The 20,839-nt window shown below is 37.8% G+C and overlaps 1 protein-coding gene across 1 annotated transcript in view; it reads right to left on the bottom strand.

Moving 5' to 3' along the window:
• The window catches only part of LOC121410759 (pheromone-regulated protein PRM7-like), a 43,017-nt gene that overhangs the window by 3,770 nt on the left and 18,408 nt on the right, over nucleotides 1–20,839 (bottom strand). Inside the window, exons 6-7 of the mRNA XM_041603044.1 lie at nucleotides 19,622–19,681; nucleotides 10,787–10,880 (exon numbers count right to left, since the gene is read on the bottom strand). Of these exons, the coding sequence (XP_041458978.1) occupies nucleotides 10,787–10,880; nucleotides 19,622–19,681 (154 nt within the window). The remainder of the gene's footprint in view (nucleotides 1–10,786; nucleotides 10,881–19,621; nucleotides 19,682–20,839) is intronic.

The raw sequence follows: 20,839 nt of genomic DNA, 5'->3' as shown, positions 1-20,839 counted from the left end.
GCTAAGATATGCATTCAAAGTAGGAATGCAACAAATACCTTCATTAAGTGTTCATTGGTGTGCTATTCTAGTCACCTGGTCTATTCAATTTCTTCATCCTGCTATGTAAGGCAAGCTTACATAATATCTTGCTTTGAAATCTGCCTATCATGATGAAAGAAATGAAAGGTCATTTGACCAAAATTGCCCATGAAGTAATTACGAACTGGTCTATTGTGTGCACGCAGAAAGACATCTATCAACACACACACACCCACATCCAACCTCTCCCACACACGCTTACCAAACAGTTCATAAACACTTCATAAAGCAGTGTTTACATTTCTCCTTTTCCCCTTATCTTATTGGTTATGTCTTTCTTCGACCAACAATGGAGAACTGTCTTGGTGTTATCTTCAGAATGGCTTGCCCGATTTGTAATTACTTATGTCGAGCCCTTCAAAAGTGTGTGCATGTGTGTATGTGTGTAATTTGTGAGTGGGGTGGGTGATGTGTTGTGTGTGAAAGGGTAAGCGTGTATTGGTGGATGTGTGAAATGATGGGTAGATGTTTTTTTGCGTGCATCCGATTCCCCCTTTTCATGCTTGTTTCATTCTTCAACCAGCCACTAGGCGCACCTGAGATTTTACGACCTCCTGGAGATTGTCTCGTAGTCAATCATACATGCAAAGATCCATATTATATGAAAAAATGATACCAAAATATGCGGATAGAAAAGCTCTATCAAAACATATTAATAAATCAATGATTGGATATTCATACTTCAGACAAGACAGGACATTTTTCTGATAGTGTGTTATTTGCCAAATATGAATAGGGTTATAAAAAAAGGGGGGATACTTTTATTCATATCACAAGAGAATGAATAAAATTGGTATTTGCATTGTTGAGCTTGGCAAGTACCATATCGCAGCTTTAGACAGGTAGCGCTCATGAGACGCGTTTTACTTTATGAATCTGAGCGTCGGCCTATACTGAGCTATTCATACGACTTTCATTGGTAAATTATGATATATTAACTGTTTATTTGAGCAAATTTTATTAAAAAATGGCTGAAATATTAAACTAATACAGCATAATCTCATGAATAAAATTTGCCGCGTAAATACTGGAAGCCTTGTGTCAAACCGAGCTTGGCGTGAAAGTATTTCAGCCGATTGGTGAGTTCGATCGTTTCATTACATTCTTCTTGGACAAAAAACACTGAATTCTTTGACGAGAATGCTTCAATAGAACCAACAGGATTATACAATTAAAATTGGCAACAAAGTAAAAAGTACCTCTAATAAATCATCGCAAAAAATATTGTAAGTTCTCATATTTTGTTCTCATTTCCAGAGTAATTCTGCATTTCTTAGAACAAAATGCTGTATAGTTAACACTGTACATATCCACCAACTTTAGTCTATGGATCAAAGCGAAATTTGTTTAGCATCCCAGGATGCAGAGACGAAATGTTCATGCCACCGGAAGTCTCTATATGCATGCATACGGCTGGCGCATGCCCTACGCATCTCTTTTATGATAATGTACCTCATCAGGCAGGGGCGTCGATCCATTTTTCAGATTGGGGGGGGGGGAGGGCAAAATCATGAATCAACGTTCCAAAGGCGCTCGATCACACAACACACCCACACACATACATAGGCATATATATATACTACGACGCATGAGAAAGAGACACACATTATTTTTAGTAGTGACCTGAAAACAGGAAAAAGTTACCTGTTTAGGACTGTTTGTAGTAACTCACGAGGAGGATATATATCTCACTTCACAGATAATGCGAGTGCCGAGAGCGAGCTGAAATTTCTTTATATTCTGATCTAAAAACTTGATAGTCTAAGCATTTTTGGTAACAATTATTAAGATGGGTATCTCAAAGAACAATAGAAGCGCTCTATCTGAAAAGAAATGATAGTCTAATGGACATTTTATTAAAGAACAATATAGATATCCAACAAAAGAATATTGCAAATCAAAGCAGGAGTTCTTTTGAGGTTTAGACCTGAAATTGGGACATTCTATTCACCTATTCAATCATGAAAAGTATGGGATTTTCCTCAAGAAAATGATGCGAGCGCGAACTGAAAATTTTTACATTCCACTCTGAAAAACGGACATTTTGAGCACGATTTTAAATCAGGAACGAGTTGTGTATCTCAATCTCGCTTGCCGATATCAGTGTAACATTACAATCTTATTTTATTTTTGCACATCCAGAATTATTGGGGGGCGAAACGATATGTTTGACCCCCCCAATATTTTCATTGGTGGGGCGATTGCCCCCCCCCCAGGATCGACGCCTCTGTCGTCATGGATTTACAAAAAAAAGAACATTCCAACAACATAGTGCTCTTGAACAGCACAAAAGAAAAAAAAGCCCAGTCATTTTAGCCAAAATTTTGACCAAACATGGAACAAATTGCAACATAATTGTTTTTATAACAATGCATTTCTGTGATGTCCCTAGTACAACATACTAAAAGTCCCAAGCTTTCCGAATAGGGGAAAGGCATCTAATTTGCATAAATCCAAGATGGCTGCCAAAATTAATTGATATGTCTTATCCTTAATATTTTGTGTACAGATAATGGAAAAAATCTTGAAATGAATACGCAATTCACTATGATTAAGATATCATAAATCGATTGCAATCGTTTCCGGGACTGTCCGGTTAATATTTTCCGAAAAATGTGAGAATTTATGCCAAAATTTCCGTGTTTTCGGTCAAAAATTTGCATGTGCGTTGATATCTTTCTGTTTTATCAATAGCATCAACAACTAATGTAAAATATCAGCATGTAACAAGAAATGGGATATATCAACGAGAAAATTGATATGCTTCATAATACTATTAATGTCTTAACTTGAATGGATCATGGACCTGTAGGTCCATGCTTAGATTAATGCTATGCTTAGATTAATGCTATGCTTAGATTAAGTTCACACCAACGGCGAATGACGCGCTTTAAATCGGCGATCAATTCGGCGTCATTTGAGCAATTCGGGACATTCGTCAAGAGCGCCAATTTTTTTTTTAAACTGTTTAAAAATTTGAAGCGATCTGTCACGGATTACGTAAAGCGGGGAGAGCTATAAGCTTATCAAAGCGTCACAAAGCTTAACAAAGTCGTAGGAAAGCTAAACAGAGTTTAAGAGAGCTTGGTTCAAAGCGGTGACCCCACTTACAATAGAATAAAAATTAATAGAAAAAATCTGTTGAAAACTCTGAGTTTTCTACAAATTTTTTCTATTTTTTTAATATTATAATTCATTTTTTTATTTTATTATGTTTTATATTTTATGTCCTTTGTTTTATTTTCTCTGTTACAATATGGGTTATTTATCTAACATATGAAATTGATTCTCTTACTAATTTTTTAATTAGTAAGAAAATCAATTTGTAATAATTTTTAATAATCAATTTAACAAAAAGTTGCGTATTTTAAAGATCTTTTATCGCAAATATCTAAATTTCAAATTCTGCAACTTGATTCTTTTAAATATTTACTCCTGATTTACAATAGTAGTATTATCTGACTTTTCATGTGTAAAAAGTCAATAAAGTCTGTATTTATATTTTTACAAGCAGATGAAATACACAACAACAACAATAACATCAACGATGATAATAACATCTTCACAAGTACACATAATACAAAAATTATTTGGAACTTATATTAAAAATAAACAAAGTGTGCATATGGGAGAATGTTCTTATTTCCAGACACAAAAGTCTTTATCTTCATCATCTGCTTCTGACGATATCTGAGCCACTCCTTTCTCAACACAATCATGAAGTACCACCCCAGCCATTCTTTGTTGCCAGTCAACAGCACCCACAGGAGAGCCCAAGTATTATCTGAGATGATCACTCTGATGTCTGGCATCCACAATGGCGAGGTTCCCCCTTGCAGGTGGTTGCGGAACATCTTCCCAGTGAGGTCCATCTCTCCAGGCCCCTGGTGCAAAGTTGTGCCCTTCATCTTCGTGGTCCACCGCATTGGCTGCCAGCGCCACCCTCTTTCCTCAGCAGGTTGTGGAGCACCACAGCAGTCTCCACCAAATCTCTGACGTTATCTACCTTCTGTTCTGTTTCAGTGTTCACAACAGGCACCGGAACCTGTTGGCCCTGATGCCAAAGGCATTCTCCACCACTCTTCTCCCACTTGAGATCCTGTAGTTGCTGATCCTCTGTTTATCTATCATCGCTCTTCTGGCTTCATCATGTAGCTCTTCAGGGCAAAAGCATCGTCACCCAGGATGAAGTAGGGAATATCAGGCTGATTTTCTCCAGAGAGAGGGCATGGTGGGGGCAGCCCTATGGACCCATCTTGTCAGACATTTGTCCTTTACCTCCCAGCTCAATCACGATGAACTTGTACTCTGCATCTACCATCTGCCAGCAGTGGTAAAGAGAAGAACCCCTTGTAGTTGTGGTAGAGACATTCTTCCTCTCTCTCTCCTCTGCCTCGAAGGCTAGGATGTAGCTATATAGCAGGGAGACAAAGGCCATGTCTACAGATGGTTCATACTCTGCACTAGCGTACCCACGGGGGGGGGCCCTGACGAGCCACAACCCATGCAAAGGACGTATCCCTGCCCCCCCATACGAGCTTGGAAGACCTTTTTTGCCCCCCCCCCCTGACGAGGTTGAAGACCTTTTTTTCTTCCTTTTTGCTTGTCAAATTTTTTGGCGGACGGTCTTGCCCCCCCTGTGGAAAATCCTATAGGTACTTGAACTTCCATATTTTGTTCACAGCAAAAATTGTGGTGTTAACCGATGTACATAGAGGACCACACCAGTTGTTTTACACCGGTGTTAAATTGGTGGTGTTAGTTTTACACCAATGGGTGCTATTACAACACCTTTGGTTGTTATATTTACACTCTTTGGAGTTATGTTCAATCTCTGGCTGTAGTTTTAACACCTCAGGGTGTGGTCCTCTATTAACACCAACTGGTGTCAGTTTTAACACCACAGTTTTTACAGTGTTCTTCTGCCAAAGATGTAATGATTTCATGTATCTGCTGCATATATTTTTATAAATAATTTGTCGCCCAAAGCGGGAACAAACTCCGTATCAGAGCGTATCAGAGCATAAAATATTCTGAGGAGATCGTGACATTTTTTGAAAAGTAAAAAAAAATCGCCGTTGGTGTGAACTTGGCATAAACAGTTTTAAAAAATTTGGCGCTCTTGCCGAATGTCCCGAATCGCTCAAAGCTCTCTCATGCTCTATTACTGTCTTTACTCTTTAATTAAGCTTTGTTATGCCTTGCCGCCGCTTTGCACGCCGCTTTAAAGCGCCATCAAAGCGCTGTTGGTGTGAACTTATTAAATAAATTGACGCCGAATTGATCGCCGATTTAAAGCGCGGCATTCGTCGTTGGTGTGAACTAAGCATTAGGGCAAATAGACCAGTTCGTAGTTACTTCATGGATAATTTTGGACAAATGACCTTTCATTTCTTTCATTATGATAGGCAGATTTCAAAGCAAGATATTACGTAAGCTTGCCTTACATAGCAGGATAAAGAAATTGAATAGACCAGGTGACTAGAATAGCACACCAATGAACACTTTATGAAGGTATTTGTTGCATTCCTTCTTTGAATGCATATCATAGCATGTTGCACAATGTACTTGGCAAACTGTGAAATACCCGTCGTTCGTGGACGCATTGTTGTTTTTTGTGGATGTAAATGAAAACCACAATTCAAAAGAATATATGAATAATCAAGACATGAAAGTTGGTGCTTATCTCATTAGATTTAAACCACCATGTCACTTTAGTACAAAATTGACCTCGCTCTGATCATGCGTAGAATCTTTTGATCATGCGCAGAAAGGAACTACGAACTGGCTTGTCCATCCGAATGTATTATGCGATACTGCGATAAAATTGGGACCTTTCGCAATCCTCACGGACGCTAGTATTAGGGTCCCCTAACACAAAAGTTAACGCTTAATCATACACTTGATTTTTAAGATTGATTGTGCATTACAGTCAATAGAATCAAACGTAGAAAACTGCTCTACGATCAATGCTAAGCTTTGTGTTACAGGGGGGTTACAGGCCCTACAAATCTGCTTTTCGTGTGCAAAATCCCTTTCCGCGACACCCGCACCATACATGCATGTATATTACGACTGATGGCTGGAGATATTCGAAATGCAGGACGTAAAATAGATTATGACATGGAAAGTGGTTTTTCAAACAAATCGAGAACATATTGAGTGAGGAAAAACTTACTGAATGAAAGGTTAAATATAGACCATTACAGTCCATCGAATCGATATTACATTTAATGTGGATTATTGGTGGATCACTGGCAATTGATTTCATGGATCAGATCAACCTCTCCAGCCGAACATTTCGCATGCGTTGATATGTACACATCATATGCGATACCTTTGAACTCGTTTTCTTTTGTTTCTTTTGTTTCTTTGTTTCTTTTGTTTACCCCTTATACACAGACGATATGCCTCTCGCACACGATGTGAGGGGCATTATGTTTTACATTCCCCAGAAATGGGATTAGATTCAAATTCCGGGGGGACCACTTCCATTGATGAGTGGATACCAGGCACGACCATCATGACCATGGGGTTTCGAAAAATACCCTGAACAAGGGAAGCAATTCTTTTCCAGATTATTAAAATGCATCTCTTAACAAGTATTTGGCTTGTGAAATCGTACAAGTATGGATATCCCTTTTTTCAGCATTTTAAACATCGTTTTGACACCCTTATAACGTTACATAGGCCTATATACGTAACGTACCTGCCCACTCTGTCCCCTTTTACGGGTGGTCGCTCCTGGTATCCACTAATCAATGGAAGTGGCCCCCCCGGGCGGCCTCTCGAGCTCTAGGAGGAGTCAAATGTGGCTTTGGAAAGTCGTCCTCAATCGGATAAATCGCTGTTACCATAGTAGCAACCAGAATTTTGCGCACGAAACGCATATTGAATGTTTCCGTCGCAGATGCGAAACGAAAAAAAAATCTCATGTCACACAATTTGCATTGCAGGACTGAGTGTTACGACCATGATGACGGGCCCAAAAAGTCCCTTCCAAAGTCAACTACCGTTGTAAATAAGCGTCCGCGTCCTCAAACGAAAGGTCGGGAATGACACCAAAAACCAACGTCCGTGTCCCAGTCTGATATCGACTACAACGCGATCGCTGGCTCGCTGGCATGCCTTTGAAGATAGTACAATAGATTAAATCGGTCTTGCCTCGCCTTTGTTGGTGTGCCTAACACGCGTAAATACAATGACGTATAGCGATAGAATGGTGTATATTACTTAAATTGATACGTGGGCAAAGGGCCTTTTCTACATATTAAAGCAACTTTTATGTTAATGAAATCTCTTAGAAAAAGTTAGAGGATGCATTGCTCTGCATGCTGCATGCAATTACGTTCAAGAACATCAAAGCCTAGTCCCGCAATAGCTTGTCATAGTTACCCCCTTATCCGTAGCTCAACTATTAAAGATATCGTGCTTTTTGGAGCCCCCTACGTGACAAAGCGGTGTTTTGCTACAAAGAAAAACACTTTTATTGTCAATAATTCACTTGGAGGCAAAAGAGCAGGCTTTTCTCTATCAGTTTCATATAAAGAATTGATGGCACGGCAAATCCTACCCCCTAAGAGGTCTGCCGAAGTCACCAACCCCTTTTTGTATTTTGCTCATTTCTTGGAAAATTCGCAATTTCTAGCCCCATTAGGCAATAGGCGTTTCCCCCTTTGCAGTAAACCGATTTAATTGTTTTGTAAGCTCTTGGGGATGAAAAAATAGATTTTCTTCTATCAGCTAAATCTAAAGAAGTGCTGGCACAGCAAAGTCTATCCCCTACGGGGTTTGCTAAAGACAATCACCTCTTTTCTATATTTTGCCAATTTATGGAAAAATCTATAAACCCAGAGCCCTCATTGAGGCAAAAAATGTTTCTGCTACAGTTTAAGCCTCTTTTATCGTTTTAAAACCACCTGGAAACGAAAGAGTAACCTTTCCTCTATTTGGTATAAAGAAGGGCTGGCAGATCAAAGCCTACATCCTTTAGAGGCTGCTGAAATAATCCCAATAATTTTGCGTATTTTGCCCATTTCTTGTAAAATTTTGGAGCCCCATTGAGATAAAAGGCGTTTCCCCCTTTGCAGCAGACCACTTTTATTCTTTGGAACCACTTGGAGATAACAAAATTAGATTTTCCTCCATCAGCTACTTACAAAGAAGTGCTGGCACAGCAAACCCTACCTCTCAGGGATCTGCCGAAGTCACCCATCCCTTTTCCATATTTTGCCTATTTATAGAAAAATCTATCAATTCGGAGCAGTCATTGATGCAAAAATGTTTTTTTTTTATATGTAGCAAACCTCTTTCATTGTTTCGTAACCACTTGGAGATTTAAAAAAAAAGGTAGATTTCCTCTATCAACTACAATAAAGAAGTGCTGGCTCAGCAAAGCCTACCACCTCAGGGGTTCCCGAAGTCTCTCCACCATTTTTTGCTTATTTTCCCTCTTTCTTAAAACAAAATCGCAGTTTTGGACCCCGCCCCTATTCAGGCAAAAGGCATTTTTGCTATATGGTTAAGTAACTTTTTATCATCGACCCCTTCCCTCTTCAGGGGCTCCAAATTGACAGATTTTCCCCAGACATTGGCAAAATACGGCGCATCGACCCCTTTCCTCTTCAGGGGGTCCAAATTGACACATTTTCCCATAAATTGGCAAAATACGGAAAAGGGGTGATTTCAAAATATAGTTTGATAGTAGTAAAATAGGATGTGGCAGGTCTGATAGCTTCATCTTATTTTTCTCTTGAACTCTGAGATTAAGGAAGCAGAAAATTTCATTATTTTGGTGTACAACGTCACGTGACTAGCATATGATAGTTTCCGTGCCTAGACCCTTCCATGTTAAACAATAATATACAGTCCAAATAGAATCGAATTTAATGTTAATAGTAACAATGTTCTTGTAGTATAAATCTTTGCTTACTGATATTTATGATAAAGCGATAGTTTGAAGAGGCTTATGCCGAAAGGGTTGGTGCTGTCGCGTTAGGGGGGTGTTGACACTAACGCGAAGATTCGTCCAAAGCCCCCCCCCCCCCCGGTTTGGCCGAAAGGGTATGTTGGGAGCGTTAGGGCGCGTCAGTGTCGACAACGCCCCCGAATGGCACAACCGGGGGGGGGGGGGGCTTTTCCCGAACCTTCGCGTTCAGTACACTCAGCGGCCAATTGTGAAGGCGTACGGCCTAGTACAGTACGGCCGGACGGATAGCCAGGGCGATCCGCTCATCGCTGCAGAAGCATATCTGAACAGTGGCGACAGAAATGATCCGAGTTTAAAGAAGCTTAACTTACCTAGAATCAAAATGAATCGTTGAAATGTCTTAAGAATATTTTAAAGCAAGTACTTGCATCACTCTTTCTTGAAAAATGCATGATTCTGCGGAAAAGGAAGTCGATTTCGTCGTATCACCGTTTCGACATTATCGTCACCAGAGACAATGTAGCGCGGCGTGCGTTCGGGCATTGCGCAATACCAGGGGATTATATACTTAGAGAAGAAATGACCACGACATGGCTGCAATGCACGAATAGCTCTATTGGTTGAGAGCGGCGCCTCCAAACCGGTGGTTGCAGGTTCGAACCCTCTTACTTCGTTCGATGATTTTGTTTTTTATTTTTATTAATTATTATAATTCATTATTATTATTATTGTCATTATTTATATTATGTTGATGATGAAGATTATGATGATGATAATCATCTGTGATATTTTATTATTATAATGATCATTATTATCATCGTTCTTATCTTTATTATTATTATTATCATTATTGTTATTATCACTATCATTATTATTACTATTATTATTATTATTATTATTATCATTATTATTCTTATCATTATTGTTATTATTATTATCATCATCATTAAGTATTATTTTTATCATTATTATTATAATTATCATTATCATTATTTTTTATTATTATTATGATCCATAGGACTAGTAACATGTTAGTATTTGGATTAATCATTATAATTATTGTAGTTAAAATAATTCCTTCGTTTTTTTCTTTTCTTCTTTTTCTTCTTCTTCTTCCTCTTCTTATTCCTCCTCTTCTTATTATCATTATTATTATCATTATTATTATTATTATTAGGCCTATTATTAAAAACAAAATAAAACGCACCCTTTCGGCACTTCCCGGGGGGCTTTGGACGAATGGATGCGTTCCAGTGAACGCGACGTGACGTAACGCTCCAAGCGCACCCTTTCGGCCAAGCCGGGGGGGGGGGCTTTGGACGAATCTTCGCGTTAATGTCAACACACCCTAACGCGATATCACCCACCCTTTCGGCATAAGCCGTTTGAAGAAGCCAATGTTTATAGTATATCGAGGCCGGAATTGATATGATTTGTAATCGGGTCTGAGTACATACTATACACTAGCGTCGTCTGCTACGTAAACTTAATGAGCGAATATGACCAAAATTAACCATAATTTCTATGCAAATTAGAACACTTTTAGTATGGTCTTCTATGGACCTCAAAGAAATGTTCTGCACTGGAATAAATTCTGTTGCAATTTGTTCCAAGTGAAAAGTTAAAATGACTGGACTATAATATTTTTTTTTCTGGGGGGGGGGTGCATCGATAATTCTCCTACATGGGGAAAATAACAAAAGTAATTAAAAAGAAAGAATGGTCATTTGAGTATGTATTGTGTCACAACAACGGTGTGCTTTGGTTTCTACGTACCTTGTTTTATACCATATGATGATGATGACGACGACGATAATGGCGATGGCGGGTATGGAACAGCATAACGCAATTAATAGTGGATCATTTCTTTCTGCAAAGTAAATTGTTGGGGAAGAAGTTAAAACTCTTACCGTTTGTGCAGTCACTTCCTTCATATTCTTGTATTCACCCTTATCTCTATCTTTCTAACGCCACCAAACCAATTGCTTTATGGAATAAACCGATGGTTCTCCCTAACGTCGACTCTCCCTTTGGTAGCTTTGTGGCAGATTATTATTATTATTTTATGTTTTATTATTATTATTGTTATTATTATGATCAATATTATTTTCATTATTATCATTATAGGTATTCCCGTACGATTTCATATTACAATAATGTAGGCTTTGTATACCACACGTATCCACCTTGAAACCGCGTAGCCAGGATTTCATTTTGGAGGGGCGGTAAGTGCACGCGAAGTGTGCCAACGCTTACAGGCAGGGAGCGGGGGGGGGGGGAGAGTCCCCGCGCGGAGCCCGAAGTTTTAGATATATTATCAAATTTCAATCAAAAGAAGACGCCTCTTGCGTCTCTAATATCCTTACCAACACGAATTCAATTGACTTGCTATGATTAAAAGAAAAACCTGTTTTCAAAAGAAAAGATGAGAGCCCACAAAATGGGAAAAGATTGAGGAATTCAAAATAATTCCTCTTGCCGCGCGAAGCGCAAAAGCTAAGGCATTTTATAAAGAAAACAATGAGAACAGAAGTGATATAAAGTGACTACCTTTTAGTCACATCAGATTTTGTTGTAAAAACTTTAGCCAAATTAAATTTCTTTAACTCGCAAAACAGAAGAGAAAAATGGTATATGCGGGGAGATAACGTTTCTTCCCGCGAGTGACAAGCTCTGAATTTTATAACTTTAACCTGCTTTAATTTTGAAATTTCGTAGATAATACGAAGAAAAATTTAGCTAAATATGTGAAAATGATGATGGAAGTCAGAAGAGGGACTTTTTCTTTCCCATGCACGCGAAGCACGGAACCTTCTGTGACTTATTTTGGAAGAAAAAAATTGTGTAATTTTTCTCATAATATTAAACGCTTCATTTTGTATGATTAAGAAACTTCAGTGATATTCAAAATTTTTAATCAATGGCACAGAACCAAAACAGGACCGGAGATGGATATGAAGCGATATAGAATAAGTTTCATCATACCTACTTTTGCATAAATTGCTTGCTGAAAAGCGGAATAAAAGGCCTTTGGGGATTCGGGGAGTGACGGTATAAAAGTTTACCCGCTCTGAACAAAAGAGCCGAAATTTTGTGTCAGTGCTATTAAAAAACATACTTTTCATACTACCCATGATAATTTCTGGCAAGAATGCTATTCCCATGGCCGGGAAGGGAAAAAAGGATGGGGGCGGGAGCAAAACTTTGTAAGAAAGGAGAAAAGAACATCCCATTTAGGTTTTTACTCTTTTGACATGTTTCACAAAAAAAAACAAGGAAAAAAAATACAATAAAGCTATGCCCTTTTCTCCATTCACTTTTTCTTTTTCTCCCTTTTCCCTTCTTTTTTTCTTTTTGTAGACACTTTTTTGGGGGGCGACCGCCCCCCCTGGCTACGCGCCTTCCACCTTGCTATAGGTGCTCAAGTTGCTCCTATATTACCCTTGCTAAGTTAGTCTAGCAAATCCGGTGCGCACAGCTTGTTGAGGAATTATTTCCTGCCGGTACCCATTTATCTCACCTGGTGGGTGTTTCATAAAGCTGTTCGTATAAGAGCAACTTTAAGAACGACTGGTGATCCTTTTTTTTGGTAAATGGTATATAGGCGATGGTTTAACGCGTAAGGAATGATCACCAGTCGTTCTTAAAGTCGCTCTTAACTTACGAACAGCTCTATGAAACACCACCCTGGGTTGAGTCCAGCACAATGTGGGTAAATTTCTTGCTGAAGGAAAACACGCCATGGCTTGGAATCGAATCCACGTCCTTCAGATTGAAAGACGAATCTTAACCACTAGACCACGACACCCCACATAGAGTCACTTAAATGTGTGTGCATTTAAATTCACGCGTTATCGTTTTCCCGGAGATAGCAGTCATTTAAATTTTTAAATCAGGCAATGGGATTCAATTAAAGACACTGTATTCATTTATAATCTTTCAAATAAATTTATGGTCAAGACTATTCCAATTTGATCATTTCAATATTTCTCATGTGCTTTTGATCTCGTTCTAAGGCAAATAGGTTCGTTAATGGTCTTACAAATCAACGAATGTACTTTTTCATATTTCATGTATATTTTGGGCCATGAAATTCAGGAAATGCGCATTCAATTTGATCAATAATGACCGATAGGATTGCTTGAGCAACCAATTTTATTTTTGAGAGTTCAAATTAATGATATGTAATTCGCTTGTTTTGCATGGCTTTGTATCTACATGTATGTAAATGTATAAAAAAAAATATGATACAATTAGAATTTATTGTTAGGCATTGTGGCTCAATCAGATATTGATTTTTCGTTTAGCCCAAATTTAACTTCCTACAATTTTCTTCGTTTTCATCATAAAAACAATTGTTTGCATTTTTTGCGAAAGGTTTTGCGTTTCGTTCACAAAGGTCAATTCACAAAGGACAATTCTATATTTTTCCTTTTCAACCGACAATGTTAACTGTGTGGACGTTTTAATTAATGTTTACTTTCTTCTTTTTGTAACTTCATTACAAGTCCCAAGGGGGTGGCATCATAGGTGGATCCAGGGGGCTGAGAGGCCTGCCACCCTCTATTGATGGAGGAAAAAAAGAGAAGAAAGGGGGAGGAAAAAAGAAAAAAGGAAGGGAAACTAAAGAGGAGAAAAGAAGAAGAGGGAGAAAAATAGAAGACGAGTGACGTGAGGGGAAGTCTTGGAAAACAAATATTAGAATGAAATAAATAATATGAAAAATGTAAAATTTTTGTTCGCGTTTTTTTTGCATTACATGTTCGATGAGATATAAATCTTGCTCAATAGGTTGAAATGGAGCCTATTTTTTTTGCAGTCAATATACACATGAAGCTTTCATTATTTTGTTCGATTTACGAATTTATTTTCAAAAAAAATTGTGAAATGTCAGTTCCATAATCGGAGTATTAACGTTTTCAGGTCAGGGGCGGATCCAGCTTTCGCCAATAGGGGGGGCCGAAAAATATTTTGATCAACATTTTTTTGATTGGTCGCTACAATCTGGCTTTTTTTTTGTTGGTTTTTCAGGGGGTAGTCCTAACTAAAGACTGAAGTTTTAAGTATATGTTAGTATTTATTGCTATAAGGTATCTCATGTGGTCTTAATATATAGCGCGAAGCGCGGGCTAAAAATCTTTTATATTTTATGTCCTTAGAACTGAAGATTCAGAGCAGTTTTTATAATCATGAACAAAGATAAGTATCCGACTAAACAATGCGAGCGCGAAGCGCGAGCCGAAATTTTATCATATAGTAACGTGAAAAGTGACTCAATTAGGACTGTTTTTAGTGATTAATGAAGAGGATACAAGTATCACCAATTAAATAATGAGAGTGCGAATCGCGAGTTCAAAATTTCTGATATTCCGACCTGAAAAAAATGAACAGTCTAAGCGCGTTTTTATTTAAATAAACAAGCTGTGTGTCTCAAACAATTAAATGCGAGCATTAAGCATGAGCTTAATTGTTTGATATACTGACATGATAAAGGAGCATTTTGACAAATTTTGGTGAGAATTTCCAAAGAGCATAGGTTTCTCACAAATCAAACAATGCGAGCGCGCAGCGCAAGCTGAACATTTTGATACACATTAACAATTTGTGTAAATCAAACAAAATAATGAAAGCTTGATGTGCGAGCTAAAAAATTGTGTGCACATTGATATCAGGACTGGATATATTGTATATATATTGGTTATATATTAGTGTCATTTAGCCCTTTTGAATGGGATTCATTACACAGGCAATGCGAGCGCGAAGCGCGAGCGAAAAATTTTATATTAAGTCTTTTTTCCAATTCTTCCCCTCATCTTTTTTGGGGTATCCTTTCGGGGTCGTAACGACGCTGTAAATTACCCATCATGGGTAAAATACCTCTTTCTTACCTTTCTTTCTGTTTTTCATAGTTTCTATCAAGGTAAAGAGTACACTTTTTTCTGCAGGTTGTCAAAAAATAGGGGGGGCCGGGGCCGGCTCGGCCCCCTCCTGGATCCGCGCCTGCAGGTCGCGCTGCATTATCTAATTTGTCAATTGTCAGGTACATATTCTCTTGGTATATTCCACAAAGTTCTCAAAACATCTTTTTTTCTTTTTCAATTATGATTGTCAAAACCAATGAGCTAGCTCTGTGCGCTCCCATTTTGAATGTTGAAATATGTATACCTCTATCCCACAAAAAACGAAACCGAGATTTATCGATGATTTATCATATCTAATCACAAATACAATGGACAAATGAACTACAATTTTAAAGCTTAGAATCTCTTCTTTCATTTAAAACTACTTAGATTATTTCTCGTTCACGCATAAGTGAGCAAAAACAATTTGAAAAAGGGATACCAAAAAGTCACTTGGCGGGCCGTATCTGGTTTTTTTAAAGGAAATCACATTTTTAAAAAGTTCAATATCTGCTCTTTAATTTGATACCTCAATTACATAAAATGGTCAAGAAATAACAAAGTTCTGGTTATTTGAAATAAGGCTTGAATTTCAATAAATTCATAAAATGAAGGGGTTTAACGGCTCGCGTTCAAACTCAATCGACACTCCGTTTTGTTGACGATCAGCCATGCATTAAGTCTTTTGTTACCGTGCGATAGCTTCTGTTGGAAACCGGTGAAAACACGTTTATTTAATGAAATTATGGAAATACAAGCATTGTTTCGAGGGATCATAACTTTTACTTCTTAAAGGGGAATCCAACCCAAATAAAAAATTGTTTTTATAAGGAAAAGAAAAATCAGACAGGTTGATAGGTGAAAGTTTGAACAATATTGGACAAACAACAAGAAAGTTATGAATTTTTAAAAGTTGTAAATATTGGTAATCACTATACCCATGGAGACTTCAAATTGGCTGCATATGGGATGTCATAGTGATGTAAGGCAAGGACTATTCCTCCATGTACTCCAATACATATTTTGGCTAAAATGTCATTTTTTCCAAAAGTTTTATTTCAAATTATATTTTTCTTTCATGAGGACATAAAACAATAAACTACCTGGGTTATATTTAGATTCCTGCCCCAGGGGAATGGGTACTTAGGAGAAAACCACAAATCCCTGATAATAAAGTACATGGCCTATGAGAAAGTTGTCCTTGCCCCTTGTCATAATTTACTTAGTGAGTTGCCAATTTGAAATCTACATAGTATTAGTGATCTCAATTTTAAAGCAGCTATAACTTTCTTATTTCTTGTCCAATTTCTTTCAAACTTTCACCATTCTGTTAAATTTATTTTTCTCCTTCCCGACGCAACATTTTATGGCCAAGGCTGGATTCCCCTTTAACCATTTTCTGTGGTTAAGGTATAAAATTAAAGAGCAGTTATTGAACTTTTTATTCATGTGATTTTCTTTTTGAAATTCAGATACCCCCCGCCAAATTTTTGGCATCCTTTCTTCGAATTGTTTTTGCTCACTCATGCGTGAATGAGGAATAATAAGTAATACCAGATGAAAGAGGAGATTCTAAGCATTGAATTGGTAGGTCATTTGTCTATTCTATTTATGATTAAGTTATGATAAATGATCGCTAAATCTCGGTTTCGTTTATTCTGGGACGCACTGAATATTGACTAACCGGTCCATGAATATATTTTTTACGTGTATGGCGCCCTCTTGTGGATTAGATGTTACCATGCATTATCGACCTGCCTTGGACCTGGACTGGGATCGAACTTAGATTTAGATCTAGGGCTAGGCCTAAACAAAGTTGATTTGAATAGAAAAGGGTAATTCACTGCGTTAGACTAACGTTACTTAGATATATATAGATCAAGATCTAATGTTAGATCTATACCAGTTCAATCAATCACTTTGAATATCATAAACATGTTGCACGCATCGTTAAGCCTAACTTTATATTCATCATTAGAGGCTATCTAATATAACAGATATTGACTGATGGGATCAAGGGCGCCGGAAGCGGGGGGGGGGGGCAGGGGGGGCACTTGCCCCCCCAAATAAAATTTTGGGGGGCAAAACGAGATTTTGCCCCCCCCCCAACGTGCCCCCCTGAAAGATGAAAAATGATAAATTATTTAAGGACAAAGGTAAATGAAGGCACTTTTCTGCATGAAAATTGTCATTTCCATTGTCAAAAATGAAAAAATTTTGCCCCTGACGGGGCAAATACATTATCATAGTAAGCCTCGCGTCTTTTGACGAACAGTTCCTCTGTGAAACATAGCTTTGATAAGCCCCTTTTCCATCTTATTACAGTGTGATAACGTTTAACCTTTTAATGAATCCATTTCAGACTAAAAGCGAATGGCAAATTGATAGTGGTCCACCAATGATTAGGTTTATAATTCTATGATGCTGGCTGTGTCGTCTAACAAACGCGCGGTCGCCCAGAAACGCTCAGACCGGACCCGATATAACTAACGCGCGTGAACACTAGTTACTCGAGCAAGATATGGAATCTATGTCATAGCTATCAAGCCCAGAAACCATAACATCTCGAGAAACTTGTTTCAATTATTTCATTTTCAACTAAATTTAAATTTAGTTAATACAGTGATAACAAGAAAGCGGTGTTGGAACGCGTCTGCCCGTCGAAGTCGAACCAAAGATCGTAGGTTCGAGTCCACCCTGGGCGGATGACTGAAGTCAGTGCGTTGTGTGTAAACGTCTCTCCCATGTTTCATAGATGCAGGCTATGTTACAATGGAAAACACTCCGTCCCTCGGATAGGACGTTAAATGGAGGCCCCGTGTAGAGGAGAGTCACCACTTTTGCACGTTAAGAACCCACTGCACTATTCGTATAAGAGTAGGGGGAAACCCCGGTGTCGAGGTCCACCTGCACCCCCCCCCCCCCCCTCCAATCAGTTATATCGGGAGGAGAGACCTGTGGATCATAGTGATTAAGTTCGCTTTTCGCCTCCCAGGCACAGGTGACGCCAAACAAATAATAATAACAATTCAGTGCCCTAAAGAAAATACCAAGGTCATTTCAACTCAATATAGACATGTTATCAGAAAATTACACTCAGAATAATCATGTGTAGAGGATTATAATTTATAATTTGTAAAAATGGTGAATCCCACTCGAAAGCAACTTAGCGATGTTTGGACATGAACAAAATAAAATCATCTGTGAAAGTGTCTTCTTGACCAGAAGATATTGTCCGAGATATGAATAAAAATGTAAATAATATAAAAGAAAAAATAAGCGTTACAGTAGTGCTCTACTATAAAAAAAATCTTAAGATATTTCCACAGCCCCGTATTTCCTCTATTCCTTTTCATTGGCATGATTGGAAGGCGTTTTGTCTGATACTATTTCAGCTCATAATTATATAGCACTTATGTATTTTAGATTCCAAAACTTATTCCCATTACCTGTTACTAGTCAGATCGAGATGGCAGCTATTTTCTCTGGTTCATCCCAGCTTTTGTTATTCATGGACGTTTGCAAAAATAAAAAAAAACAACCCGGGAGTGGGTGGGGCTGCAAGACCTAAATTTTCGAAGAAACGTATGAGCGAGGGGATTTGTGATGGGGGAGCTTTTGCATTTTCTAGAATGAAATTGAAGGATTTCGTGCACACTTTGGGTGAATTTTTTGAATTTTGCCCTCTCGATCGGCGGCCCCCGGCTGCGTACGGTCATGTTTGTCATCTTAAAGTCTTTAAAAGGCCTATATTACACTGGTTTGAAACAATTTCGTTTGCAATAAGGCTCGTAATTTGCTGGAACTGCGACCCTGGTCACGAAGAAACACCAGGCTGGGTCAGGAGGGCCGGCCGGCCGGAGGAAACAGAAGGAGCAAAAAGAACTCCAAGACTGTTTAATTCTCAAGAAATTTATTTTTGAATGCACTTAGAAACGCAACTTTTATACTCCATTTTACACAAAATCCTTACCGTGGGGGGTGGGGTCCATAGCCTCTCCCCCTCGATCGCTTCGGTATCTCACGTTGTCAAAAATATTGTGCCCCCTTCGGGATTTTGCCCCCCCAAAACTGAAAGTGTTCCGGCGCGCCTGGATGGGATGTGTAAAAAAAACATTCTTTGGACCACCTAAAGGATTAATATTTTCCCTCGTGATCATATTTTCATATTTAAATACAAATCCGGCGGTCAAAAGAATGTTCATATTACACAAACCATAGTCAATATTTGTATAATATTGAATATTTCTCAAAATCCGAAGAATGACATAAGCCGCAAAATACAGAAACAGAGTGGCCCACAGATTAGCATTCACAAAAAATAAAATTATCCTCTGATGGCTGTGAATGTTTTAATGCCCACTTTTAAAGATAATTACATACATTGATTTATTGATGAAATACATTAACTAACACAAATGTTTTGTTTTTTTTACATCAAAGCATGTACAATTTCAGCAACATTAAAGTTAAATTCAAGAGGTTTCAACAAGAATAAGTTTCAGTAAAAACGGTCTTTAAAGTCAAGGTTAATTGTAACCATATCAGGAATAATTAGGCCTGGATATTTGATGGAGTAAAATTTTATTAAATAACTAGAAAAAAAGGTACATTGTATGTGCACACTGTTTTTTTTTTTTTTTTGGGGGGGGGGACCAAACTGAATGCGAGCAGATAGCTCGAATACCAATGTGCAATATTTTTTGCTTACCATGCGTAGTACAGGGGTCGGTTGTACAATTAGAAGGCGTAACCACAGACGTTGTTGATTCTGTTGGAGGAAATCAACACATATTGACATTATTGTCAATTAGTAAAAGTTGTTTAAAACAAAGATAGTGGCAAATACAAGTGACCAGAAATACCCGTTTCTCAGAAAGCATGTTTTTATAAACATTATAGTTTGTAAGGTTTAATCAAACTCATGCATAACCAAGCCCATTCTGAATATCTTTCAAATAAATTAAGGAAAGAAAAACATTTTATCATGTTTATACACTAACCAGCAGATCAAGGACAGTACAGTCGTCCGAGCTATATTAATAGCACTAAAATATTCAAGTTTGTTTTGGGAGCTCGTCTACTGTCTTCAGTGGTCTTAAACGGATACTCCCGTCTGAAGATATTTATATCTCAATAAATAGAGTAAAAATAACAGAGCAAAATGCTGAAAATTTGATCAAAATCGGATAACAAATATATAGCAAAGTAATTGAATTGTAAAAATTTGCATTATTCCGGTGAAAAAACTAGGCATGTCTTCATGAATATTCATGAGGTGGGCTAATGATGTCACATCCCCACTTTCCTTTTTCTTACGTTATTACATAAAATCATAATCATATTTTTTCATGAAATTAATGTGTAAATGATTTGTCAATGTCTCCATTATGATGAAATAAATTGCAAAATAAATAATGCATTTTATCAGTTGTCAATCCTTAGTAGAACATTTTTTTTTAATAAACCTAACTTCATATAGTAGAATACAAAAGAACAAGTAGGGGATATGACATCATCAGCCCACCTAATAAATATTCATTAAGACGTGCCTAGAACTGTTTCACCGTATTTTTTTCATTCATTAACTTTGTTATTTGTTATCAGATTTTGATCAAATTTTCAGCATTTTGCTTTGTGAATTTCACTCTATTTATTGAGATATAAATATATTCAGCCGGGACCACCCCTTTAAAACAGGCCCTCAATCATGTCGTAGCTAATTATGAAATGCGGGGAACGGTTGCATAGGTGACATGGATTGGTGGCTTCCTTGAATACTTTTACGATCAGAGGGACGGAATACATAGAAATTACAAAATAAACTTAACAAGGAATTAGTTTTTGTCATTACTATTTGTTTAAGATCGTATGCACGATCTGTAATGAAAGTCAGAGTAATGCCGAAAATTTGTTGACAAATTACAAT

This window comes from Lytechinus variegatus, chromosome 3 (assembly GCF_018143015.1).
Source record: "Lytechinus variegatus isolate NC3 chromosome 3, Lvar_3.0, whole genome shotgun sequence".
Lineage (NCBI taxonomy): Eukaryota > Metazoa > Echinodermata > Echinoidea > Temnopleuroida > Toxopneustidae > Lytechinus > Lytechinus variegatus.
This window is presented reverse-complemented; position numbering and strand designations above follow the sequence as displayed.